Here is a 23,657-nt window from a genome sequence, read left to right on the forward strand (position 1 = left end):
CAGATGAATCTACAAAATAGAGCCTGGAGCTTTTAAAAGCTCTTGATGTCCCTTTGTAATTTAATCACTGCTGTGCTGTTCTCACTAACCACATGTCAGGTGAAGCAACAGGCAAAATCACATCAGAAACACAACCTTCTGAATTTCAAGCATAGAAGAAAAGTAACATACAGTATTTCATCCTCCTGAAGGTATTTAATCTCAACACTGCTCTGGGTGTCAGATGTGGAGGTGTGGAGATGTGGACTGACCTCAGTAGGAGTCTCCACAGCAGATGCCTGGTATTTCTTCATCCTCTCGAAGACGGAGTGGTCTGCACAGCCTCCCTCTCGGCCGTATTTGTGGGGGTAATCTAGGAAAAAAGAAAGATGAAGATTCAAATCTCTGCTGCAAATAACCGTCCTTGTCGATTTTAATGAATCCGTTCAAAATGAAGATGTGAAATGTTCTGTATACGGTATATATGCTGCATTGTCTAGCACCAGGACGTTATCGGATCCTTTGGGTGTTGTAGGTCGTGGGGTGGAATTGGAATCCTTTGTCCGAAAGAATTTGGAGTCCCTATTAACAACCTTAATCTCTTCACCTGTGAAGCCCTGTGTATAGTAGGCTGTGATGCACTGGTGTTCTGATACCTTTTTTTCATTTGTAGAGAAAGAGACCTCAGCATCCTTCTACCAATATGCTTACAATCCCTCCTCTGAACATGTCCAAACCACCTCAATCTGGTCTCTCTGACTTTATCTCCAAAACATCTAACGTGGGTTGTCCCTCTGATGAACTCATTCTTGATCATATCCATCCTTGTCACTCCCAAAAAGAACCTCAACATCTTCAGCTCTGCTACCTCCAACTCTGTCTCCTGTCTTTTCTTCAGTGCCACTGTCTCTAAGCCGTAGAGCATCGCTGGTCTCACCACTGTCTTGAACACTTTTTCATTCTCGCTGTTACTCTTTTGTCACATAAGACTGACACTGACACTTTTCTCCACCCATTCCAGTCCGCCTGTACCCGCCTCTTTACCTCCTTTAAACACTCTCTGTTGCTCTGGACCGTTGACCCTAAGTACTTAAAGTCCTGCACCCTCTTTACCCCTGCTCCCTGTAGCCTTACCGTTCCTCGAGTCCCTCTCGGTCACACACATGTATTCCGTCTTGCTACGGCTAACCTTCATTCCCCTGCTTTCCAGAGCATACCTCCATCTCTCTAAATTTTTCCTCCACCTGTTCCCTGTTCTCGCTACAAAGCACAATGTCATCTGCAAACATCATTGTCCATTAAGACTCCTGTCTGACCTCATCTGTCGAATGTAGAAAATAAATCCAAACTTGTGTCCAAACTTTTGACTGGTACTGTATATAATATACACACACATTAAGAATTAGCCTGGCTATAAGGCCAGGTTTGAACAGAAAACTAGAGGCCAATAACACTGTAAGGCAATATCACTGCAATAACACACAAGTGCGGACATCAGCGGCTTTCAGAAATGAAAATGTGTATGAAATTCAGATCCACTTCAAGGTTACACACAAAATTTGCAGTACTTTAAATAAGCCGTTTCGTCACTTCATTAATCAGACCAGAGAAGGAGGGTGAAATAAAAATGTATTAACACTGAGGTGCACTCGCACAAATGCACGTTAAAACAATTACAGATCAGCTCCTGAAGCTATAAACTGCGGTTGCCGAACTAGAACTAGGGCCAGGTTGTTGTTTTTTTGATAACTCCTAACTCACAGACTAACAGAAAAGTGCATTGTTCAGGTTTGTGTGTGTGTAAAAGCCTAGTACAGCTGTATTGTTGCTGTGTCCTGCTTCGCTGCCGTCTTCCTGAGACACATACAGAGTAGCCTGAGAACTAATGAGCACCTGGGGAATTAGAACCTCCAACATGTTTCTCTCTCTCTCTGTCTCGGGTCAGAAATTAAAGCCGTATTGAGGCTCTCCATTGACGCTGCCTCAGTGATTGGGCCCGTCCTGAATGTGAACAGGGCCCGAGGCTGCCTGAGAACACAGCCCTAGCACAAACCTTTCCATTTTTACCCTATAAAATAAGACAATGCTGACACATGCCAGGTCAGGAGACGAGAACGAGGAGCTATTTTTGGGGACATGCAACACGCTTGGTGCAAACCGAGTGTGAAGGTGATGAGTGCTAGATAACAAGGCAGCAGAAGGTGAAGGAATGCTGTACAGTACGTCTCTAATTACTGAGGCCGAGCTGAGAAGAGAGAGACGAGGGAGCGGATGTGTTCCTGATGATAGAGGATGGCCTTGTACGCAGAAGCAGAGAGCATTGTTCTGACTCTCGAAAAGCACTTAGATACATATAGTGCAATAAAAAAAAGGACTTTTCCATCAAACTGTCCCAGCAATATATTTACACTTTACACTATCCTACATGAGCAGGCCAGGGGCAAGAAAACCTCCCTGAGAGGTTGTGAGGAGGAAAACTATCCAAATATCTAAACTAACTCATATCAGGACTGCTGCTGTAACCTCTTGGCTAGCAGACACATTGATCATGCTGGAAATATACTAAATGTCTGACTGACTGACTCAAATTAAATGTCAATTACAAGATCTCACACATATGAACAAGCCATTCAAAATTCAAAGCGTGCACAATATGCTGCCTGTTGATATGTTTATTACTAGCGCCGGACGACACGACCTCAAATCAATATCACAATAAATTTTGTATAGATTATGATTTATGAACAATTATTTCGTGGTTGTTGTTTGTATTTTTCGCTCACAGTTCACTGACAAGGTTTGTACTTTAAATGTGAACAACGGTATCTATTTTATTTCTTATTGTCTCTGGGAGTCTACAGAGTGTTTTATTTGAAAAAATGATCAGATTAGATCAGCTCCTATTCGCCTCTGTATGTACCTCTTTTCCAAACTTCTCTCTGTATCAGCTTTGATGGCTGATCAAATGAAGCTAATGCTACATTAGCCCACTCTGTACATACTGTATACTAGATGTGGCCTCAAAAGTACTATATGTTTGAGACCGCTTCAACTCTGGCAAAGTTCTGGATTGAAATCAAACATCCTAAGATCGCCACAAAGCGCTGAAAACACTGCTTCCATTTCACACAAGCTATCTTTGTGACGATAGTGTCTGCAGTGACGGCTACAAAAACAAAATTACAGATCAGGAGGGAAATAGGGAATGCATTTCGAGCGTGATTGTCTCCCATCACTCCTCCTATACAGGAAAACAAGCTCACACTGATCCTGCGTTATGGTATGTTGTATGTGTTATGCACTTTATTATGCTTTCTTACATATGTGGAAAACTGTTGCACATAAAACTGGTCCGTGGTGCGGAAAAAATTGGAGACCTGCGCTTTAGAGGTTCTGAATGTTGGTTTACAATTAATTGCCCCGCCCTAGCCTTTAATCTTCTGTGTGTGTTTTTTTAAACAAACATTAAACAGCATTCTTAACCCTTTTTTGTTTATTTGTTAATTTTTGGATAATAATCATACATCATCAAAGCTTTATCAAACGTAATGTAAAGCTGCAGTATAATGTTCAAAATCTAAAAATGTACAAAATCTAAAACCAATATATATATATAGAGGTATTTTGAGCTCTATATATATATATACTATTTATCTATATCTATTTATTCTATTGCAAGAACTTTCAACCAGCAAAAGAAAAAAAAATAATCTAAAGATACTTGATATAAATAAAATAAATTGGCCCAAAAAGCTACCTGTGGCAAACATAATATTTCTTATTCTATCTGACCGCACCTACTAAATAAGTACAGAGAGATATACAGTAAAATGGGTTTTATATTTTATACAGTGTGTATATTTTCGGATACAATGCTATCTGGGTGCACTGGTCTGATGGGAGATGGAGAAAATGTTCTTGTCCTACCAGGTGAGTTAGTCCTTTCAGAGGAGCCTTTGCCTTGTTACCCTATCTGCTATAAATACTGTCTCCATGCTGAGCTCATCCTCACAGCCCTATCGCTCTCACACTTCCACACAGCTCTCACAGCTTCTGATTAAAAGTAGAGCAGACTGCTGACCAGAGACGCCTTTGTATTTACTTCCTTTCCTGCGAATTCTGTTCTTTCTTTTCTAAACAGAACAAGTGTACAGCTGGTGTAGTCCAATCTGAACCACTGACATTATAAAAAAATTATAAAAAAAAAACTCTTGTTGGGTTGGGTAATGTTTACTTACTGCTTCGACAGAAAATCAATCAATGTTGAAAAGCTACAAAGCACTGAAAGAAACTTGGTTAAAATCTATTTAAGATAAATTAATAGTCTTGATTTGCTCCTAATTTCTTCATATTTTGCTTCCAGAGGGCCAGACTATATATCTGATGTTTGTTAAGCCACACGGTGATTTATAAACAATTTACGCATGAAAACATGCTAAGTTAAGGTATAAACCGGTGAGAAACAGGTTTAGATGATGACAGATGATCAGGCCGGTGATTAGTATACTGGTGAAGCTGAATGTTAAATGGTTGGAACGGACAAGAGGAAAAATGAGGTTGCTGCTGAGGTTGTTACATAAACAACCAATTTTTAAATTGTATCTTTAGACAAAAACATTTGTTAATTTGATATAAAGAAATGAGGGACGGCTCGAAACCTTTCCACAGTACTGTATTTATATTATGGTGCTCCTAGCTAGCTAATTAGCAAAGTTTTGCTATCCTACTCAAAAGACAGACAGGTAAGTAAAAAAAAAGCTTAAAAGTATTCGCCCAATCATCCAGAGATTCCATCTATTTCCAACAATGCCACAGTTACAGCTATGCATGTCCGAGACTCAAACGTGAACACTTTCTTTACCTGTCAATCACAGAATCAAGCAAGGTCATGTATGTAATAAAGGGCGGATAGCACTTTCGTCAGAGTTTAACGCAGCGTGAGCTGTTCAGAAAGATGGGCTGAGTTGGTTTGGCGTATCTCGGAGGAAGCATGCCGTAGCCTTCAGTCTAGCTGTTGTAGGATGCACAGAGCTGTCTGTAAAGTGGAAATCTGTTTTTTTTTTCTACCACTGGCAAAGATGTGGCAGTGTGAGGCACTCTGTGTACTTTGTGTACAGAGCAGACTTAACCACAGGAGGGATTACAGCCAGAAAAGCCATATTTATGACAGGGCTATTTAACCTCACTGACAACTGTACATCTTTAGACATCCACGGCTGGGGGATTGTCGTGACTAATTCAGAGCTTCTGCGTGATGCTGAGGAATTGAAAGAGTTACAGGAATAAAAGTGCTGTTGGTCTGATACTGTCTGCTGCCAGAGATTTCAATTATTCTGTTAGGAGTTATGCTTACAGAACTATTCCACTGACTTGAAGGCTATCAGGAAACCCTAAGACAAATATGTCATAAAGAATGAATAGTATAGTTTCATATTTTAGTTTTTTTATGTTAACAGGAAGCAGTCTGGTTAAAATGATCTACATGCCACTTGATCATGCAGTTGAACATTCCTGATCTAAAACGCCAAGTAAAATAGAGGATCGCACAGCGAGATCACCACCATCACCGCCTACTGAACTTTATTTTAAACACTTTTATTTAGTAGTCCAGTGGAAATACAATGCAGCTGGGAGGTATGAGAATAAGACATCACTGGCAGAGTATATGATATTAAAACCTCTAATGGGAAGTGAATAATATTGATTATGTCACTTTAATGGCACCTGTCAAAGGGTGATATATACAGTATATTAGGCAGCAAGTGAAGACTCAGGTCTCGAAGTTGATGTATTGGAAGCAAGAAAAATAAGCAAGTATAAGAATCTGAGCAACTTTGTCAAGATCCAAATAGTGAAGGCTAATCGGCTGGGTCATCTCCAAAACAGTGGGACTTCTGGGGTGCTCTGGATCTGAAGTAGTTAGTACCAAGTACACCCTTTCATGAAAAAAGTGAAACAGTAATAGGAGTGTCCTCTTTCAGTAGGATCATGCACCTTGCCAACCATCCAAATTTGGGACTGTGGAGGCCAATGGTGACCATTGTGTAATTATTCCCATTTAAACGACCCTGGTAGAACCTCCGGCCAACATTCACACATGCATTCACACACTACAGGGCAATTTGAAAGCACCAATTAGCCTAATCTGCATGTCTTTAGGCTGTGGGAGGAAACGAGAGAACACAGGAAATCAACCAAGCACAGAAAGACATGCAAACTTCCTGCACACAGACCCGATGCGGGAGTCGAACCCAGGACCTGGAGGTGCAAGGCGAGCGTGCTAACCACTAAGCCACTGTGCCGCCAATGCACCTTGCAACAATGCAAAAAAAAAAAAAAAAAAGTTTAGGAATGGTTTAAGGAACATGACAGAGTTTAATGTGTCGACTTTAAGGCGTCCTCTAATTCATCAGATTTTAAACCGACTTTTTTTAACCTCTTCACCATCGCTATCACAAACGACTATAAGCTAAGATAAAATTTTAAATCTCAGAGTAAAGGGACAAAAAAGAGTGTCAGAAATGTGCAGCATTTCATTTAAATGTCCAGATAAATAAAAGAACACATCTGGAAAGAAACTTCATACAGCAGAATAGCAAATAATCCTCAAATAAAGTCACCTTGTGACAAATACAGTATGTTTATTTGTTCTGAAATATGACAGCTGGAATATGAAAGCACAGACATGCCCGGGTGTGTGTCCACCAGGGGGCAGTAAATGAAGCAGCAGCACAACGCTATGTGACGAATCTAATCATGGCACAGGAGTTCACATGCAAGCTTGTGTAAGGGCGCACCGTGGGACTGTATTAAACCTGGAACGAACCAGGTTAATCAAATGATATATACATTTTTAATATATATAATCTGGAATTAGTTAGAAGGTAAGCCTTAAAGGATCTTTTACATATTACATTCAGGATTGGATTGCAATTACATAAACACATGTACACAATAATGACAATCATTCGCCCTACTACTGGAGTAGCGGATTTAACTCACTTAAGGACGTCTGTAATCAGTCTATATGAGTCAGCTAATAGTCTTTTCTTTTACATGACACACCTCACCTCACACTGCTCCCGTATTAGGTGAAATGATTATTGTCATTATTGTGTATCATGTAAATGCACTCAGATTCTGCTACCAATGTAGTACATTCTAGTACCAGCGCTGCCAACTCATCATCAAACCATGGAAGGAAAATGGGTCATAAATGTCTTCTTTAATTTTTACATTTGCATGTTCATGCAATTCTTTTTTATAATTTATATCTGATAACAGCTTTATCATAATACTGTTAAGGATATATATATTTTTTTTTTTGATGTTTAATCCAACCAGATGTTGATTTTAATGTGCATGAAAACACACTCGGTGACACTGAACGGAAAATGTTTTTCACCAGGAAAGCAGGAAAGGCATGGTGAAATTCGGACCTGAATAACACTGAGGGGGAAATGAACATCGGGTCTCGTCCAGGGGAACTGAGGGGCGTCGGCATGTGTGAGTCAGACTATCACACGCTGAGCTGTTTTCTTCTGAAGAGGGCTTGATAGGGGGAAAAAAAAACCTAAAGCAAAAAGCTTTTTTAGCTGCTGCACACGTGTGCTATCACACAATGTTCTTTTCTAACAATTCAACTAAAGCAAAAAATGAAAAAGGGGAATAAAGAATAAAGAATTTCAGCAATGTGGATAAATGATGAAGCATTTTTCTTTTTTTTTCCCTACACAGTGCATTTCCCAAAGCTCTTGGTTGCCTTTTCTATTTATAACCTCTGGCAATTAAATTAATACATTATTCATAATAATAACTCGATGGCAGGTGTCTGTGTGCGCGTGTGTAAATAAAAGATGAAGGCGAACAGCAGTTACTAAGCGCTTTTATTTTTTCTACATCTGACCTCCAAACACTAATTAATTTTTACCGCATGTTACTAAGTTAGGTCAAAAAAAACACCAAAAAAAAAACTTGCTTATGATTATTAAAGAAATGAAGCAGAGCACATTTTATAAAAGTGTGAGCACGAATGGACGAGTGGCTTTTGGATGTAATATCTAGTGGACGGGTGGGTGGAGCGTGCGAAGAAACACAAACAGACTCGGGTATTAAACAGGATATTATCAGTGATATTACCCATGCTGTCGTTACAGCGCTGTGAGGAAAGAGAGGGCAGATCTGCGTTAGGGGAAATCATAAATTACCCAGTCATGACTGATAATCTTGCTTTGGACAAACAGACACACCCGAAGAAGAGAATCCACCCACACACACACACAAAGCAAGTTGAATCTTCAGCCGGGGTATGTTATCAACAAGCCAGAACATGAAACAATCCCACCCATACACACACACACACACACACACACACGCAGTGACACATGATGATTTCTGTCCAGTGAGACCCTGAGACAGTGCGTGAGTGTCTCCGGGCCTGCTCCTGCCCTTGCATTACTACCATCAGTCATCTCGCTGTACGGCAGCTTCATGTTATTACTCGTCAGGTTGCACCAGGTGATCCGAATACAATCTCATGTATGCATACATGTGCATACAGTATGTCTACAGATCCTGTATGTGTGTGTGGAAGAGGACTTCTGGTATGAATACCATTTCTGTAAATACTGAGTGCCTCTTCTCTTCTCTGTTAAAGCAGTTCCCTTACATAATCTCAAGCTGGTAATCCGTATCTGACTTCCGGCTGCTCTTAAACACAATAATGTATGTATCATACCATACAAGAGAGCTTCTGGGACTAAAGCTGGCTCTCTGCTCAAACCAAAGCTGCAGTGTGTTATTTGGTTTGTTTCCGGTCATGTAATTATCATACAGTTTAAAAAAAGCGCGATCTGCAAAAATGAATCACCAGATTGGTATTTAAACTCCACTCGATCCATACAGCATTTCCTGTTGGTGCGAAACATCACTACCGTGTGAGTAAATACGTGACCAGACTGTGGTGCGACAAAATAAGAGCACGGCTCACGCATTCACTCAATTTCAGTAAGCGCTTTATCGTGATCGGGGTTGTGCCGGATCTGGAGTCTATCCCACCCTGAATGTGATGATGCTGCAGATCTACACACTGTACTACTGCAGCCTGAAAAAACATAGCACATAGCTTAAGGCTAAAATATTAATTAAAATACATATATTTTTTAAGTTATTATTTGAGAACCGTATAATCAGGACAGAATCACCTTGAAGACTAAGGTCATGCTCAAATGGACTGTTCTGAATTATACAAAGGAGAGAAGTGCCTGCCCAAATCCACAATCAAAACCAGTCACTTTTAGCAAGACAACACATCTGATAACGTTCTTTTATTTATGGCTACAACACTAAAGAAGCATTGATCAAGGACACTTCTTCGTGTTCGGGACACGGGATCGTACTGTACACCCCACATGGTGCACCAGCTTTCTATTTAACGCTTTTTGGGATTTAACCCTAGGACCCAGAAGTTAGCTGATATTCTGAAGAAGAACGAGTGGAAATATAAAGAGAAACTTGTGAGATTTACAGGAATCCCCCAACACCTGCAGGGTTTATTCTCCTCAGCTCTCCTCAGGAAGAATTTAACATTACTTTAATTTAACCCCTGTTAAATTAATTCATGCCAACTGTTGGTCACCAGCTTAGCCAGTTGGGGTTATTAGTTAACTCCACCAGTCACTGAAGGATACAGAATGTGTTGGTGAAGTAAAATAACTGGTTAAATAAAGAAACAAATTATAATCTGTGGATAATAAATGATGTTTAACGTTGCAAGACACTTAAACACTTAAGCATCTTTTTAATGTAATTTATTTTCCAACAGCTGATTAGACCATAGAGGTGAAACCAAATTCTTAAAAAGAAAGGTTAATCTGTATTTTCGAGTTTACACTGCCAAAGATAAATCTATTTCAGATCTTATCTTAAGCCCTGTGTGGTGTGTGGGTGTTTGGGAATTTGTGTGTGTTTAGGGGTGGGGGGATGGGGGAAGGGGTGGCACATTTGCTAGAATGTTAAAATATCCAAAGTGGTCCAAATCTGATTAAAAATATTTCAGATGAATTAAAAAATCTGATTTGTGTTTTTAGGTAAGAAAAATGAGAATTGGGTCATTTTATGCTTTTAACATTAATTTGCATACACAGTTACATTGCGCTATAGTTAAAGGTCAGCTAGGGTATTTAATGGAACTGCTGTCCTTGTCCCAGTATACGAGTATGACAGGAGAATCCATTTATTGACTAAAGTATCTTCAACTCCAGTACAGTAGGTGGCGATATGTCCCATTCAGGTTGTACTATTGCATTCCTGGTAGAACTATTACTGTAAGTCACAGACGAAAACAATCAACAAACAAGTTAACTATTCGCAAACTGGTAGCATCTCAAGCAGTGAAACCATAGACCACCTGTGCATTTTGTACATGTACGCTTTTTTTTGCACAAATGAGGTTATGATGTAATCCGAAAACAGAAGACAGCTCTGTAGAGGTAATGGCTTGTTCTCCTGTTGGACTAATGTTTACATTTATTTTAAAAGTTGTTGTCAAACTAACACACCGACAGGTAAACATGATGACTGATGCAGTCTTTCACTCACCGACGTCGTCCTCATGGTAGATGACAGAGTGATAGGGTACGTCCCGCTGTCTCAGGTATCGTTCAGCCGGTTCAACGTAATACGTTCCCGAATGACTCTGGATGAAGCCTTCAAACTTCCCATCAACAATAGAACCATGAGTCAGAGTGCCTTGCTCTCCTGAGGAAAAAATACACACAGAAATACATTAACATACATTAACATGGGTTAGGAAGTCAGGAGCCAGGCAACAAACTGGTTAGTCAGCGGAAGTTTCCGATAAAACCCACACATATTCAAATAGCTTTATTGATTGCGAGGAGAGAAGAAATACTTCTGATGTTCCTGAGCTGCTGTGAAGGTTCCAGACCGCGCTGTTATAGTAACTTACAGTTTGAGCTGCATGTCTTTGGATTGTGAAAGGAAACTGGAGAACCTCGAGGGAAACCCACTAAGCACGGGGAACATGCAAACTCCATGCACACAGACTGGACGCGGGAATCAAACCCAGACTCCGGAGGTGCCAGGCGACAGTGCTAACCACTAAGCCACTGTGCCACCAAACATCATACACCAGCTCAGATGTATCCCCAAAATTCAGGTGTGATTTAACAGAGAGACAGCAGAAGTTCTTTTTTTCCTTGTCTTAGATTCGCAACAAATGTGCATTGGAAAAAAAAAAAAAAAAAAAAACTACATCTTTGCAAGTAAAATATTTTTAAATCTAACCAAACCTCTATTATTTCTTAAAATCGGTTTACAGCAAACTAAATAGAAGATTAAGCAGTTTATTTTTTTGTCAAATGTTACTTTAATTATAATCAAAAATGCCTTGTTCTATTCGCAGATAATTTGCTTCTGTCAAGAAATAAAGTCTTAAAACTAGCAAAATTATCTGCCATCAGAACAAGAATTTGGGAATTTTTACTCAAATACTTGGGAATTTTAGTAAAAATATGATTAGAAATAAGATGAATAATCTTATATTTGGTTTGTCATTATATACATGCACATTTTTTCGCAGTGTGATTACACAGTCCTGTGCATAAGTACTCCTATTTCTTTATATTAAATTAAATATAGTTGTTGTTGTTGTTTTTTAATTACAGTAGCTGTTTATGTAACAACCTCAGCAGCAACCTCATTTCCCCTCTTGTCTGTTCCACCCCCTCAGCATTCAGCATCAGCAGTGTACTAATCACCTGTCATCATCTGCACCTGTTTCTCATTAGTTCATGCTTTAAGTCAGATGTGTTATTATGCTTGAATAATTCAAAGGTTACTGAGGGGTTTAACAAACAAACATTTCTCTGAAACAGCTTAGACACTGGGACTGGAGTGAAAGTAAAAGCCAAACACTTGCAGGCAAAAAAGTCCTTCAGGAAGCCTGGAGAACTATTCCTCAATACTACATTAAAAATACAAGAACGTCTGGCTCTTTGAAAGTAAAACATAAAGAAATAAGGGATATCTCAAGACTTATGCACAGTACAGTAATTATCTATCAAAACAACAGAAACGGATGCTCGCTGAAACGTTCTTTCTCAAGCAGCTTGCAACGACATTTTAAAGTTTTATCAGAGAGAGAAAATTCTCTTATATCTCACACCCTGAAGCTTTAACCACAGCGATCATCAAATAGTGGACGAAAACGAGTAAAGTGCCAGGAAGGAAATAATGCTGTTAGAAATAATGATGTAATATACAGTGTGTAAACACGAACGCACAGAGCACTATAAGGCCAGATGGTAGGCAGACAGGATGTTCCTCCTGAGGATGTTAAATCTGCTGGAGTTAGTCAGTTTGAAGGGTCTTGTCTCGGAATCTGCTTCATATGAGATTATTCTTTCACACACACAAGCACCCATCCCCAGTGACCTTCAGATCCGCCTAATAACAACTGCCCTAATGAGATGCAAAAACTTAGCTAATCAAAACAGAAGTGTTTATGTAAAAAAAAAAAAAAGAAAAAAAGGAAGCTCTTACTCGCTATCTAAACTTTCTGAAGAGGAGACGGCAGATGCACAGGTCTTTAAAAATGTACATTTTTAAGGTGCTACTACAGGTGAAGCAGATTGGATGTTTTTTTTTTTTTTTTTTAAACAGTACTGCGCAAATATGGCTACATCTGCTGGCAAGAGGACAGCGAGACACTCATGTGGCTTTCTACATGTAGACCGGTTTTATACATCTGTTCTCAGTTCTGCAGGCAAAAGAGAAAGCAAAGGAAATGAGCCAAAGCTGAAATCAACTGATCCTTCAGGGGTACCGTTCCTGCTAGACAAACTCCGAACATAAAGTCAGGCTTTAAAGTACTGAAGCAGGAGGAGGATAGTGTTACGAGAGGATTGGGAACCAGGGCGAACTGTCAAAAACTCTAAGAAAAAAGTGGACTGACGGAAGCACTTTATGCTCGGATATCTATGGTGTAAAAGGTGCTAAAAATGTCTAACTGATGATCAACCGACAAGTGTGAAAGTACTCAGTATTACTAAGAACATTGAAGCTGTTGAAGTTGATTTGTCCAAGCACAGTATAGAACGGTTAAAGGACTAAAGCTCTGCTGCATTGCTCTCTTTAGGCAGAGATAAAGTGAGGGCTAAATCCCATTGCACTGCTATCAGCATTGTAGCATTGTGGGTAGTGCGGGGGAAACGGTAACCCAAAGAGAAAACTGAAACTCATTACAAAATTCCATCAAACAATACAAATCTACCCTTAAAGGTCTATTCAGTCATGGTGGCTTCAAAAATTTTTTTAAACATGAGTACAGCTATGAGGGTCATTCAAGTCAAACTGATGACATTTCTCATGAATGAAGGTGAACAGATGACTTCAAACGCAATACTGTGATAAGACTCTTACAGTAACTGCGGTAAAGCATTTAAATGGTGCAAATGTTTTAAAGAAGGCTATAGGTCTGTGAATGCCGAGATGCTTCTGAGCTCACTTCAGTCGTTCCTGTGAACTTTCAGATACAGATACAGTAACTTGTCGGCAACTTTCGGAAGAGACGCATCTCTGTGTGGGAACTGTACACACAATCAATCATGGCCATGACTTGCTCATTACACGAACTCGTCTGGGAGTTGGTGCCACACCCTCCCGTACAGCTTCTTCATGTTTCGCCTGTTTAAGGAGTTCCTGGGAGGCCAGTGTTTCATATGTAAAGCAGGCAGTTCGATCATGGCTCTGGCGTACTGAAAAAAACTCTCTCCCACAATGTTATCCAAGCACTAGTGAAACACTGGGATAAGTGCATTAATGTAGCAGGGGGTTATACAGAGAAATAAAGGGAGTTTTTTTTAAATAGTACTTTCATAACTGCATTCTGTTATGAACAAGCAGAAGTCCTGGTTAGACTTGAATGTCTGCCAAATAAATATTACGACTGGAGTGTGCCGACTAAAATCAGCTCATCTTTACTCGCCTAAGTGCAGGAATGCAACCTCTCTCTCTTAAAAAAAACTAACTAACTAAAGTAATAGTATTAATAATAATGATAAAAAACTCAGAGGAAATTCTGGTGTTTCTGTGCCTTACAGTGTCAGCAACCAGAGCAGAAGGAGCTGCCAGATCTCTCCCACTCACTCCCTCCTCTCTCTCTCTCTCTCTCTCTCTCTCACACACCACCTTTTCCATTCATTTGTTCCAGCACTGATGGAGATCTCCAGGAAACAGAGTGTGCAGGTGGAGCTGACAAGCATTCAGTGCCTGGTACTGTGCATCACTGCAACACAATATTTTTCTACTCCAAATGATGCCAAGCTGCCTGAAACCCAAGAGACCTGATTTTAAAACTGTTCTGATTACATTCCCTATCAGTAGATCAGATATTGCAGTTCTTTTGTCAATTGAAGTGACAACTACTGAAAACCAAAATCTCCTATTTTTATTTTAATTCTTTTAATTAAAAGCCAATTAAAAGTTTCTAAATTGAAGAGGGTGTGGTAGAGCAGGGAAAACAATTGTACAAATGTACAGAGCAGGAGGAGTCCTACAGGACCAGGGTGGAGAACCAGTGATCTAAACAATGAGTATTATTTAAAGAGAGAACTTACAGTATTTACCCTTTTTGAGTGTCATGTACTGTAGATCTTCTACCTAGTAAACATGATCTACTTTTGTGACTTGTGAAGGAGAATTGTGATGGCTGGACAACTGGGTTAGATTAACTCCAGGAACCACAGCCCTTGTGGGATGTTCCTGTGAGATGTCAGCTGTTGTCAGTACCTAACAAATGTGGTCCGAGGAAGGAAATCCGGTAAACCGGGGACAGGGTCAGGGCCGGCCGCGGCTTATGATGCATGTGGGGAGTGGGGGCTGGACTGTGTAGTTCAAGCCAATAGAAGAGCTTTTGTAGATCGGATTGATGATAAGGTCAATGCTGGGTCTCATAAAAAGGAGTCAGAACATACAGAACATTACTTTTGGCGACTAAAAGGGGATCGACGCACTATTAAGTTAATGTTATGCCTGATCGCTGTATTTAACTTTTTATGCCACTTTAAATCAACAAGAAAAAAAAAAAAGAAAAAAACATTACGAGTCATATGCACTGCATCAAATCAATATATATATATAATAAAAAGTCTGCTCTTTCTCTCACCTCTCTCTTTTACACACTCTATTTTAATGTCAAACAGTACAGCGAGTTCGGTAATATGTGCAGGATCCCCGCAGCTCCAGAAATGACTATGACTTTAGAAAGACGGCGCTAATGAATAGGAAAGCGGCGGCAATTTCACAGCCAGATTTAATAGAAATACTCAAACTGTTTGCACTTGCGAATGCTAACACAATCAGTGGCTGGAACATGACTAATGCTTTCACCCAAACTCAGGCCTTCTGAATAATTTGTGCTACAGCATGGTACGCTGGCATTTTACAAACTTGACTCGGGTGCCTGATGCGCAGCCGAGGCGTACTGCAGTGAACTGGTGCCATTTGCGCTTGTTAAAAGTCTGTTCCTCATCAGGGAAGAAAAGAGACAGAACAATGAGAGCTCTGCTTGTGTACAAATGGAGGAGTGAGAGCTAATGCAAACAGGGGGGTGAGTGAGGCTGGACGGGGTCGGGAGCGGCGGAGAGAAAAAATGCGCACTGCTGTCATACGAGAAGAAACTTTATTAATATAAAAATCTTTTTTTTGTTGTTGTTCTTTGTGCAAATAGTGCTTCCTTTAAGGCCTCGCGAACGACGCACCCTTGCCTTAGCTTTATCACATGATCAATTTTGTGTTAAAATGTGACACAAAAAAAAGAGTCTCTTTAGGTAGGAAGGAGTTCAAGTATCTATGTGTCTCTCTATCGACCGGCTGGTCATCGTTTAGGCATGAGCTTTGGGTCAGTAGATATACACTATATTGCCAAAAGTGCACCAGTGCAAAAGCAGGGTCCATAAAGACATGGATGAGCGAGTTTAGTGGGAAAACACTTGACTGGCCTGCACCTCAACACCTGCGGGATGAATTAGAGTGGAGACTTTGAGCCAGGCCTTCTTGTCCAACATCAGTGTCTGACATCGCACATGCGCTTCTGGAAGAATGGTCAAGAATTCCCATGAACACACTCCTAAACCTTGTGGAAAACCTCCCAGTAGAGTTGAAGCTGTTATAGCTGTAAAGGGTCGACCAACATCATATTAAACTCTATGGATTAAAAATTGGAGGTTACCTAAGTTCATATGCATGTGAATGCAGGCGAAATACTTTTGGCAACACAGCGTATTTGGCCGGAATGGGTTTTCTCAGAAGGGTAGCTGGCTTCTCCCTTAAAGACCAGATGAGGAGCTCAGTCATCCATGAGAAACTCAGACTAGAACCGCTGCTTCTTTGCATGCAAAGTTGTGGTTCGAGCCGCTGGTAAGGACGCCACCAGGACGTCTCCCTAGAGAGGTGTTCTCAGCACGTCCAGCTGGGAGGAGGCCACAGGGCAGACTGAGGACTAGGTGGAGAGATTATATCTCCGCACTGGCCTGGGAATGCCTCGGGATCGCTTCGGGTTCCCCCAGTCAGAGGTGGTTAAGGTGGCTGAGGAAAGGGACGTTTGGGGTTTCCTGCTGGAACTGCTCTCACGACCTGACGAAAAGGAGCGCTGGTCTTCTTCTATAACCATTTTAACTCAACAATAGGTGCAAAAACTTTACATATGACTTATATTACAATTTTTATTTACAATACTGTACCTACATCTGAATAATTCAACACCTCAGTAATAAATAAATTGAACACATACACATGTTGGTTGTCTAGCCTTCTGAACACCTTCTATTGTTTATTTCAGCTTATTAATAATCCAATTAACCGAAATTTATTAGATTTGCATGTGTGTGTGTGTGTGTGTTGTGTATAGAACTGACCATAGAGCTCGCCGCTGTAAATATGCGAGGTGTCAACTGGTGTCTCCTTTCCAGAGATCTCCACCTTCAGGTCTGGGGAAAACAAACTCGTGTCTCTCTTCATCCGCAGGTTAAAGTGTCTGTGAGAGAGAGAGAGAGAGAGAGAGAGAGAGAGAGAGAGAGAGATTGTTATATAAATGCAGTGAAACTTCTGTGTCTGCGCTTCTTGTTTACTTGCACTACTAGCTTTGGCAATAATGTGACTGGTACTGTTTATAGCATTGAGGCATTAATACAGAGAGAGAGAGATAGAGAGAGAAAGAGAGACATCAGAGAGAATGAGAGATTAAAAGCCAGAGGAAGGAAAAGGTCAACAGAAAACAGCCGGAGAGCGAGAGACAGAGAAACAGTCAGTCACAAACAAAGAGAGATAGATAGAGAGATAGAAAGAGATGCAGAAAAACATTAAGATATAGAAAGAAAGAAACAGGAAATTAGTCGACAGACAGAACCAGACAGCAGGACCGGCATGGAAAGAAACAGGAAACAGAGAGACAAATGAAAACAAACTGTCAGAAAGGCAGATATATACATGTACAGTGAGAGACTTACAGTAAAAGGTAGAGAGAGACACATAAGTGAGAAGCAAAAAGCCACACTCTGTAACAGGCAGTAGGGCTGACTTCTAATAGTCGAGGATTCGACGATTCGATTCGTAGACGTCTGATTCGACTATGAACCTCATAGTCGAATAGTAGGAAAGTGTTATGTAACCAATGAGAAGCAGCACACTACAGGCCTGTAAGGTCCGGACCGCATTTGTTAGCATTTACGGATTTATTGCCTCACAATGGCTTCTAAAAAATCATCAAAAGTGTGGGAGTATTTCGAGAAGGTTAAAGATGACCCAAAGAAAGTTAAGTGCAAGTTGTGTCAGCAGCTTCTTTCATATCACACGACGACAACCAACATGGCTTATCATTTGAAACGGTTACACCCGCAGTTTCATGACGACAGCTCAGGCAGCACGTCTGCATCAGCGGCGGCCCCGAGGTTAACGCAAAAAAAAATTGATTTGAGACCACCACCTTCAGAGAAGAGAAAAAAAGGAAATTACTGAAAAGATTGCGGAGTTTGTGGCACTTGATATGAGGCCCGTGCGCATTGTTGAGGGTGAGGGATTTAAAGAACTCTTGCGCACACTTGAGCCAGGCTACACCGTCCCTACAAGAGCTACAGTGATGGATGTCGTGCACACAAAATATCTATCGATACGGTCAGACATTTACATGGCTATACAGGACTGTGAAGCTGTCAGTTTCACAACTGATATCTGGACCTCACTTCAGATGGAGGCTTATCTCACAGTCACGTCACATTTCATCACCGGAGACTGGCGACTGGAGAGTTTCGTTTTAGAAACAAAAAAAATTTAGGACAGTCACACAGCTGATCACATTGCACGAGAACTGACGGAGATCATTTGTGAGTGGGACATTCCAAGTAGCAAGATCGTTTCTGTGGTTCATGATAACGCAGCAAACATGGTTGCGTGCACCAACCAGTTGGTCCAGCAGCCCCGCTGGGGAAAGATGAAAGGAGTGCGCTGTGCGGGCCACACATTACAACTCTGCATAAACAGCGCTGTAAAGCAGGACCCCATCTGGCTTTAAATGAATAAAAGGTATTTGTTACACACCATGTTTTTCTTTTAGTTTTTTTTTAACTCTTTTGTTTGAAATGGAAAAAATCTAGCTGCTATCTAAAAAAAAAAAAAAAAAGGTTCGACTATCAGTCGACTACGGCAAAATCAAACGAATCAGATTCGACTATGAAAATCCTTAGTCGAAAACAGCCCTAACAGGCAGAGACACAAACACTTGGTAAAAGGCAGATAGAGAGAAAACACCCCTTTAAAAGGCAGAGAGAGAGAGGAAGAGACACTCAGTGAGAGGCAGATTGAGAGACACATTCAGTGAGAGACACATTCAGTGAGAGGCAGAGTAAGAGAGACACACACTGTGAGAGGCAGAGAAAGACAGATTCAGTGAGAGACAGAGATACACACTGTGGGATGCAGAGAGAGAAACACACTGTGAGAGGCAGAGAGACACACAGTGAGAGGCAGAGAGAGATACACACATAGTGAGAGAAAGAGAGAGAGACTCCCAGTGAGAGACAGAGAGAGAGACACACACACAGTGAGAGAGAAACACACACATTGAGAGGCAGAGAGAGAAAGACTTCCAGTGAGAGACAGAAAAAAAGACACACAGTGAGAGGCAGAGAGAGACTCCCAGTAAGAGAAAGAGAGACAGACACACAGTGAGAGTCAGAGAGAGAGACAGACACACAGTGAGAGTCAGAGAGAGAGAGAGAGAGAGAGAGAGAGAGAGAGAGACACACACACACACACACACACAGTAAGAGAGAGAGAGAGAGAGAGAGACACACACACACAGTGAGAGTCAGAGAGAGACATTTTCAGTCAGAGGCAGAGGGAAACTTCTAGTGAGAGGCAGAAAGAGACACGCAGTGAGAGACAGAAAGAGTACAAAAAAATACAAAGAAAGCAATCGAATAAGAGGCACAGGGAGAGACGTAAACAGATAGCGGTGTTTCCATTTCCCAGAACACACTTCACTACATTTCCCATCATGCACTGAGTCACTAGCTGGCACAGAAAGTCAGTCCTCAACATCAGAAGCGCTCAGACAACTGGACTGAATCTAAAGCGGATGATGGTTTTCTAACGAGGTTAACGTTGATCTGGTGGAGTCTCGATACGCCGAAAAAATGTAGGAATAACTGCTGTTTTCTAAGAGTCCACACGTCCTTCAGCAGAGTGGACAAAGCGTGTACAAGAAGCTCATCAGAAAGAAAAAAAACCTTCACTCTTATGTAATTCAAATGCTGTTAGATGAAGTCGTCAGTTCGAGTTTGTAATCAAAACCTATGATAAAACACATGAAACGTACAGAGGAACCTTTTGTACCTCTGTACGTTTCATGTACCTTGATGTTTTGCAAGACTAGTACACTGGGCTCGATACGTAAAGCTATGCTACATCTTCTGGGAATTCAATCACTCTAAAAAGCTACGAGTTGTTCTGAGGTGCAGGAATGACAGTCAGTGTGTGTGTGTGTGTGTGTGTGTGTGTGAGGGAGACACGGTGGCAAGAAAACACCAGCCGTAAAACACACGAAGCAATGATTCTGCTGCTGTACAGCGGCGAAGAAACCGAGAGAGGATTAATGAGGAGCGCAATCGCTGAGAGCAGGAGATCAGCAGTTTGTCGTGGTGGGACGCTCACACACAGTTGCATAAATATAGGCACCTTGTGCAGTAGCGTTGCACAGCTGAGCCTGAGTGTGGTGTGCGTGCGTGTGTGTGTGTGTGTACAGACACAAAGGCTATGAAACATACCTAGCTGTAAACATCTCATCAGTAGCACCTTAACACCTCATCAGAAGATTTACACAAACACACACACACTCCTGTCTTTGGTTCGGTGCAGAGGAGAGATGTGAAGTCTGTAAACAGTGTAATAATTTCCGAGCCTGCTCGTTATAAACCACAGGAGCATCTGAGAGGTGTGACTTCATTAAAAGGCCATTGCTCACAGAAGTGCATAACCTGATCTTTTTGCTTTAATTAAAAGAAACACATGCACACACACAAACATAAATACATCCATATGTCTGTACGTATGTTTGTATACATACCGATCAGACATAACCTTATGACCATAGCCTCCCTAGCATCCCACCAAAACATTAATGCTCCGTGTGTTGACATCTTTCTAAGAAAACCAGCATTAACCTTTTCAGCAATTAGAGCTACAGCAGCCCTTATGTTAGATCAGAGTACAAAAGTCAGACTTCGGTCCTCCCTTCGCCAATGGCACCTGGAAGTGGGTGGGAAGTGAATACTAGACGGCAAGTGAATGTTTTGTCCCTGAAGTTGATGCATTGAAGGAAAAAAAAAAGGATTTTGGCGATTCTGCAAACTTAAGGATTTGAGTGATTCTGACACAAATTCGGATGGCTAGACGACTGGGTCAAAGCAACTCCAAAAACCGCAGCGTGCCTATTCGGTAGTGATAAGAACCGAACAAAACAGTCAAAAAACAGTCACTGCTGTTTCGGTTGCACAAGGAGGAAACTACACTATATATATACTGTATACTGTATACTGTATATGTGGACGTGTGCTGATTATTTCTCCAGCTCCATTTAACCACATGCTGACATAATACACAATACATAATTAATCGATAACACCATAAATGCATTACTAAAGCGCTACCAGTTATATAAAAGCACACATTAGAACGCGAAGGTGTTGTTTAGAAATAAGCAAGTCTCCAGTTTCTAAGAAATAAAGTGTCCCAATGTGAGGTGAGGAACTACATAAAGCCATTTCAGTCATTATTTCTTAGATCAGGACGCTCTGGTGGGTGCTCTTAACCAAAAACATAAAAAAAAAAAAAAAACTTCAAGCAGTGGTATTTATGCTGGTTGTCATGGCTACAGTCCTTACAATGGATACACCGGAGCAGTTATGTAGAGCTGAGATTACATTTTCGGGAAGGAATTAAAGGTGCCCTACTTCGTGATACTCCTTTTTAACAAGGTAACAGAAGTCTCACAGGTCTCCAAAGCGTCTCTGTTAATGTTCTAGATGTCGTGCTTTCCGACATCCCTGAAATTCCTTCGCTTTTATTTCTCCCCCGAAAGTTTTCAAGGTGTTTCAAGGACTGGAGGCTTCAGATGCACATGAAGTACTGCCCTCCAAGACACCTTCGTGGAAGGAAATTTACCAGCCAATTAGAAAACAGTGGCCGGAAGGAGGAGAGGCAGAGGAGAGGTTAGGTACATGTTTACCCCCATTCTAGTCCTTTTTCTTACTTTCCTGGAATGACATCATACAAGGTAGGAAATGTAAACGTGAGATTTCACCAAACGTGAGAAGTACCAAAAAAAAAAGAAACAAGCGAAGCAGTGTTTGTATTCTCATATTTTTGTCTGCCGTCCACATACTGGAAAACCCATGAGAATGCAAAAATGGATCAAATTTCTTGGAGCCTTTTGATTGTCTTACAATAAGTGACATTTTTTTTATTTTTCCAGAAATGCTAAAATGAAAGCTGTGGCTTATAGCGAGTCCTCTCGAACTGACTCACACCATCCCACATCCTTAACACTAAGGGCAACATCATGAACACTAACAACCACATGTCTGACGCGCTCTCTCACTCGCATGCACACACAAATGCATGTGTTCGTGTCAAACTGGGACTTTTGATTTGTGCAGGATGACAGGACACGGTAATGAGACCAAAACCTGCCCTAATTTCTCTATATATTCTCCTGCAACAATAATGCACTTACGCCGGAGCCGTGATCAGAGACTTCCTACTTCACGTCTGAAACCCTAGCCTCCCAGGAACTCCTTTAATAACCCAAACATGTGGAAATGACAAGGATCAGGTGTTCCACTTGGTGAATGTTCACGGAAACTCGTTCATCTGTAGATGTACTGTCATGTTAAAAAAAACGTCTCATCACTGTACTGAGCTTGAAGTCTTTCTTCAAAATGTCAATCAGTTTTTACGCCTCCTTCATAACTTCATTGAGCAGTTATGATTTAATAATAAAGGTTGTACAGATAAGTTAATGAACACACTTAGTCGCTGCTGTGAGAACGCCTCTGTCTGAAGTCTTTCTGATTTTCTCTCTCTTTAATGTGTCGTGCTTTCACTTGGCATGAAGTGAAGAGGTGTGTGTATGTACATGTGTGTGTGCGCGCGAGACAGCTCCCGAAGGAATTCCTCCCACAGTCAATTGTCCTTTAAAGTGAAAGTACATTTCAATCACGTTTTTGGAGATGTGGGCTGAACGTCGCTACGCTAATCCCACTCGGCTAGTCTGAAGTTAGATCAGCAATGCTTGCTCTGATTTTTTTATTTTTTGGATTAACAGTTTCGGGATCGTCGATTTAATCCCATCCACTAGCTCATCTACAGGAGGGCAGTTTGTGAGTTGGTCCATCCTTAACACACACAGATTTATCATTCATCCCATTTACTTCCTCATTAACCGTGCAGCCTTTAAAAAACCAAACAAAAAAAAGCCCCAAGTCTAAAAAAAAAGTCATTTGTATCCGGCGTTGGATTGTTAATTGATGTGCAGCTTGACAAGTTGTTTTCCGAAAAAATATAACAGCAAAAACAGAAAAATCTTTTACTTTCATTTTGCAAAAAATAAAATAAAATAAAATACACTGCTTCGGTCAAAAAATAAATAAATCGCCATTTCAGAAGGGTCAAATTATTGAGCTGCATCAAGCAAAGAAAACAACTACGGAGATTTGAAATAACTGGAACTGGGTTAAGATCTGTTCAAAATGTTATGGGGACAGCGCTGAACTTCCCAGAAAGAAAAAAAAAGGTCAAAGGTAACATGATCAGTGATGACTTAAATGCTTAAAACTACAATGGAAACCACAGCTATGTTTAATAGTGAAAGCAAGAGCACACACACACACACACACACACACACAATTTGACGAGAACTGCAACAGGATTGCGACTAAAATGATCTGGATGGAAATAAAGGTTGTGGCGCTGCCTGAGGTTGGAGAAACAATGACACGGTGAACGTATGATGCAATCAAAGCTAAGGGCGATCAAATAAAATAGTAGCAATTTTAATATTTTTTTTTAACCAGGAAGTGTATTTTTTTTTTCCTAAAAGATGC

At 40.8% G+C, this 23,657-nt stretch overlaps 1 protein-coding gene across 1 annotated transcript in view; it reads right to left on the reverse strand.

Moving 5' to 3' along the window:
- Positions 1-23,657, reverse strand: part of adam10a (ADAM metallopeptidase domain 10a) — a 99,646-nt gene that overhangs the window by 17,202 nt on the left and 58,787 nt on the right. The window contains exons 3-5 of the mRNA XM_053492006.1: positions 16,917-17,035; positions 10,579-10,737; positions 252-352 (exon numbers count right to left, since the gene is read on the reverse strand). Of these exons, the coding sequence (XP_053347981.1) occupies positions 252-352; positions 10,579-10,737; positions 16,917-17,035 (379 nt within the window). The remainder of the gene's footprint in view (positions 1-251; positions 353-10,578; positions 10,738-16,916; positions 17,036-23,657) is intronic.

This window comes from Clarias gariepinus, chromosome 3 (genome assembly GCF_024256425.1).
Source record: "Clarias gariepinus isolate MV-2021 ecotype Netherlands chromosome 3, CGAR_prim_01v2, whole genome shotgun sequence".
NCBI lineage: Eukaryota > Metazoa > Chordata > Actinopteri > Siluriformes > Clariidae > Clarias > Clarias gariepinus.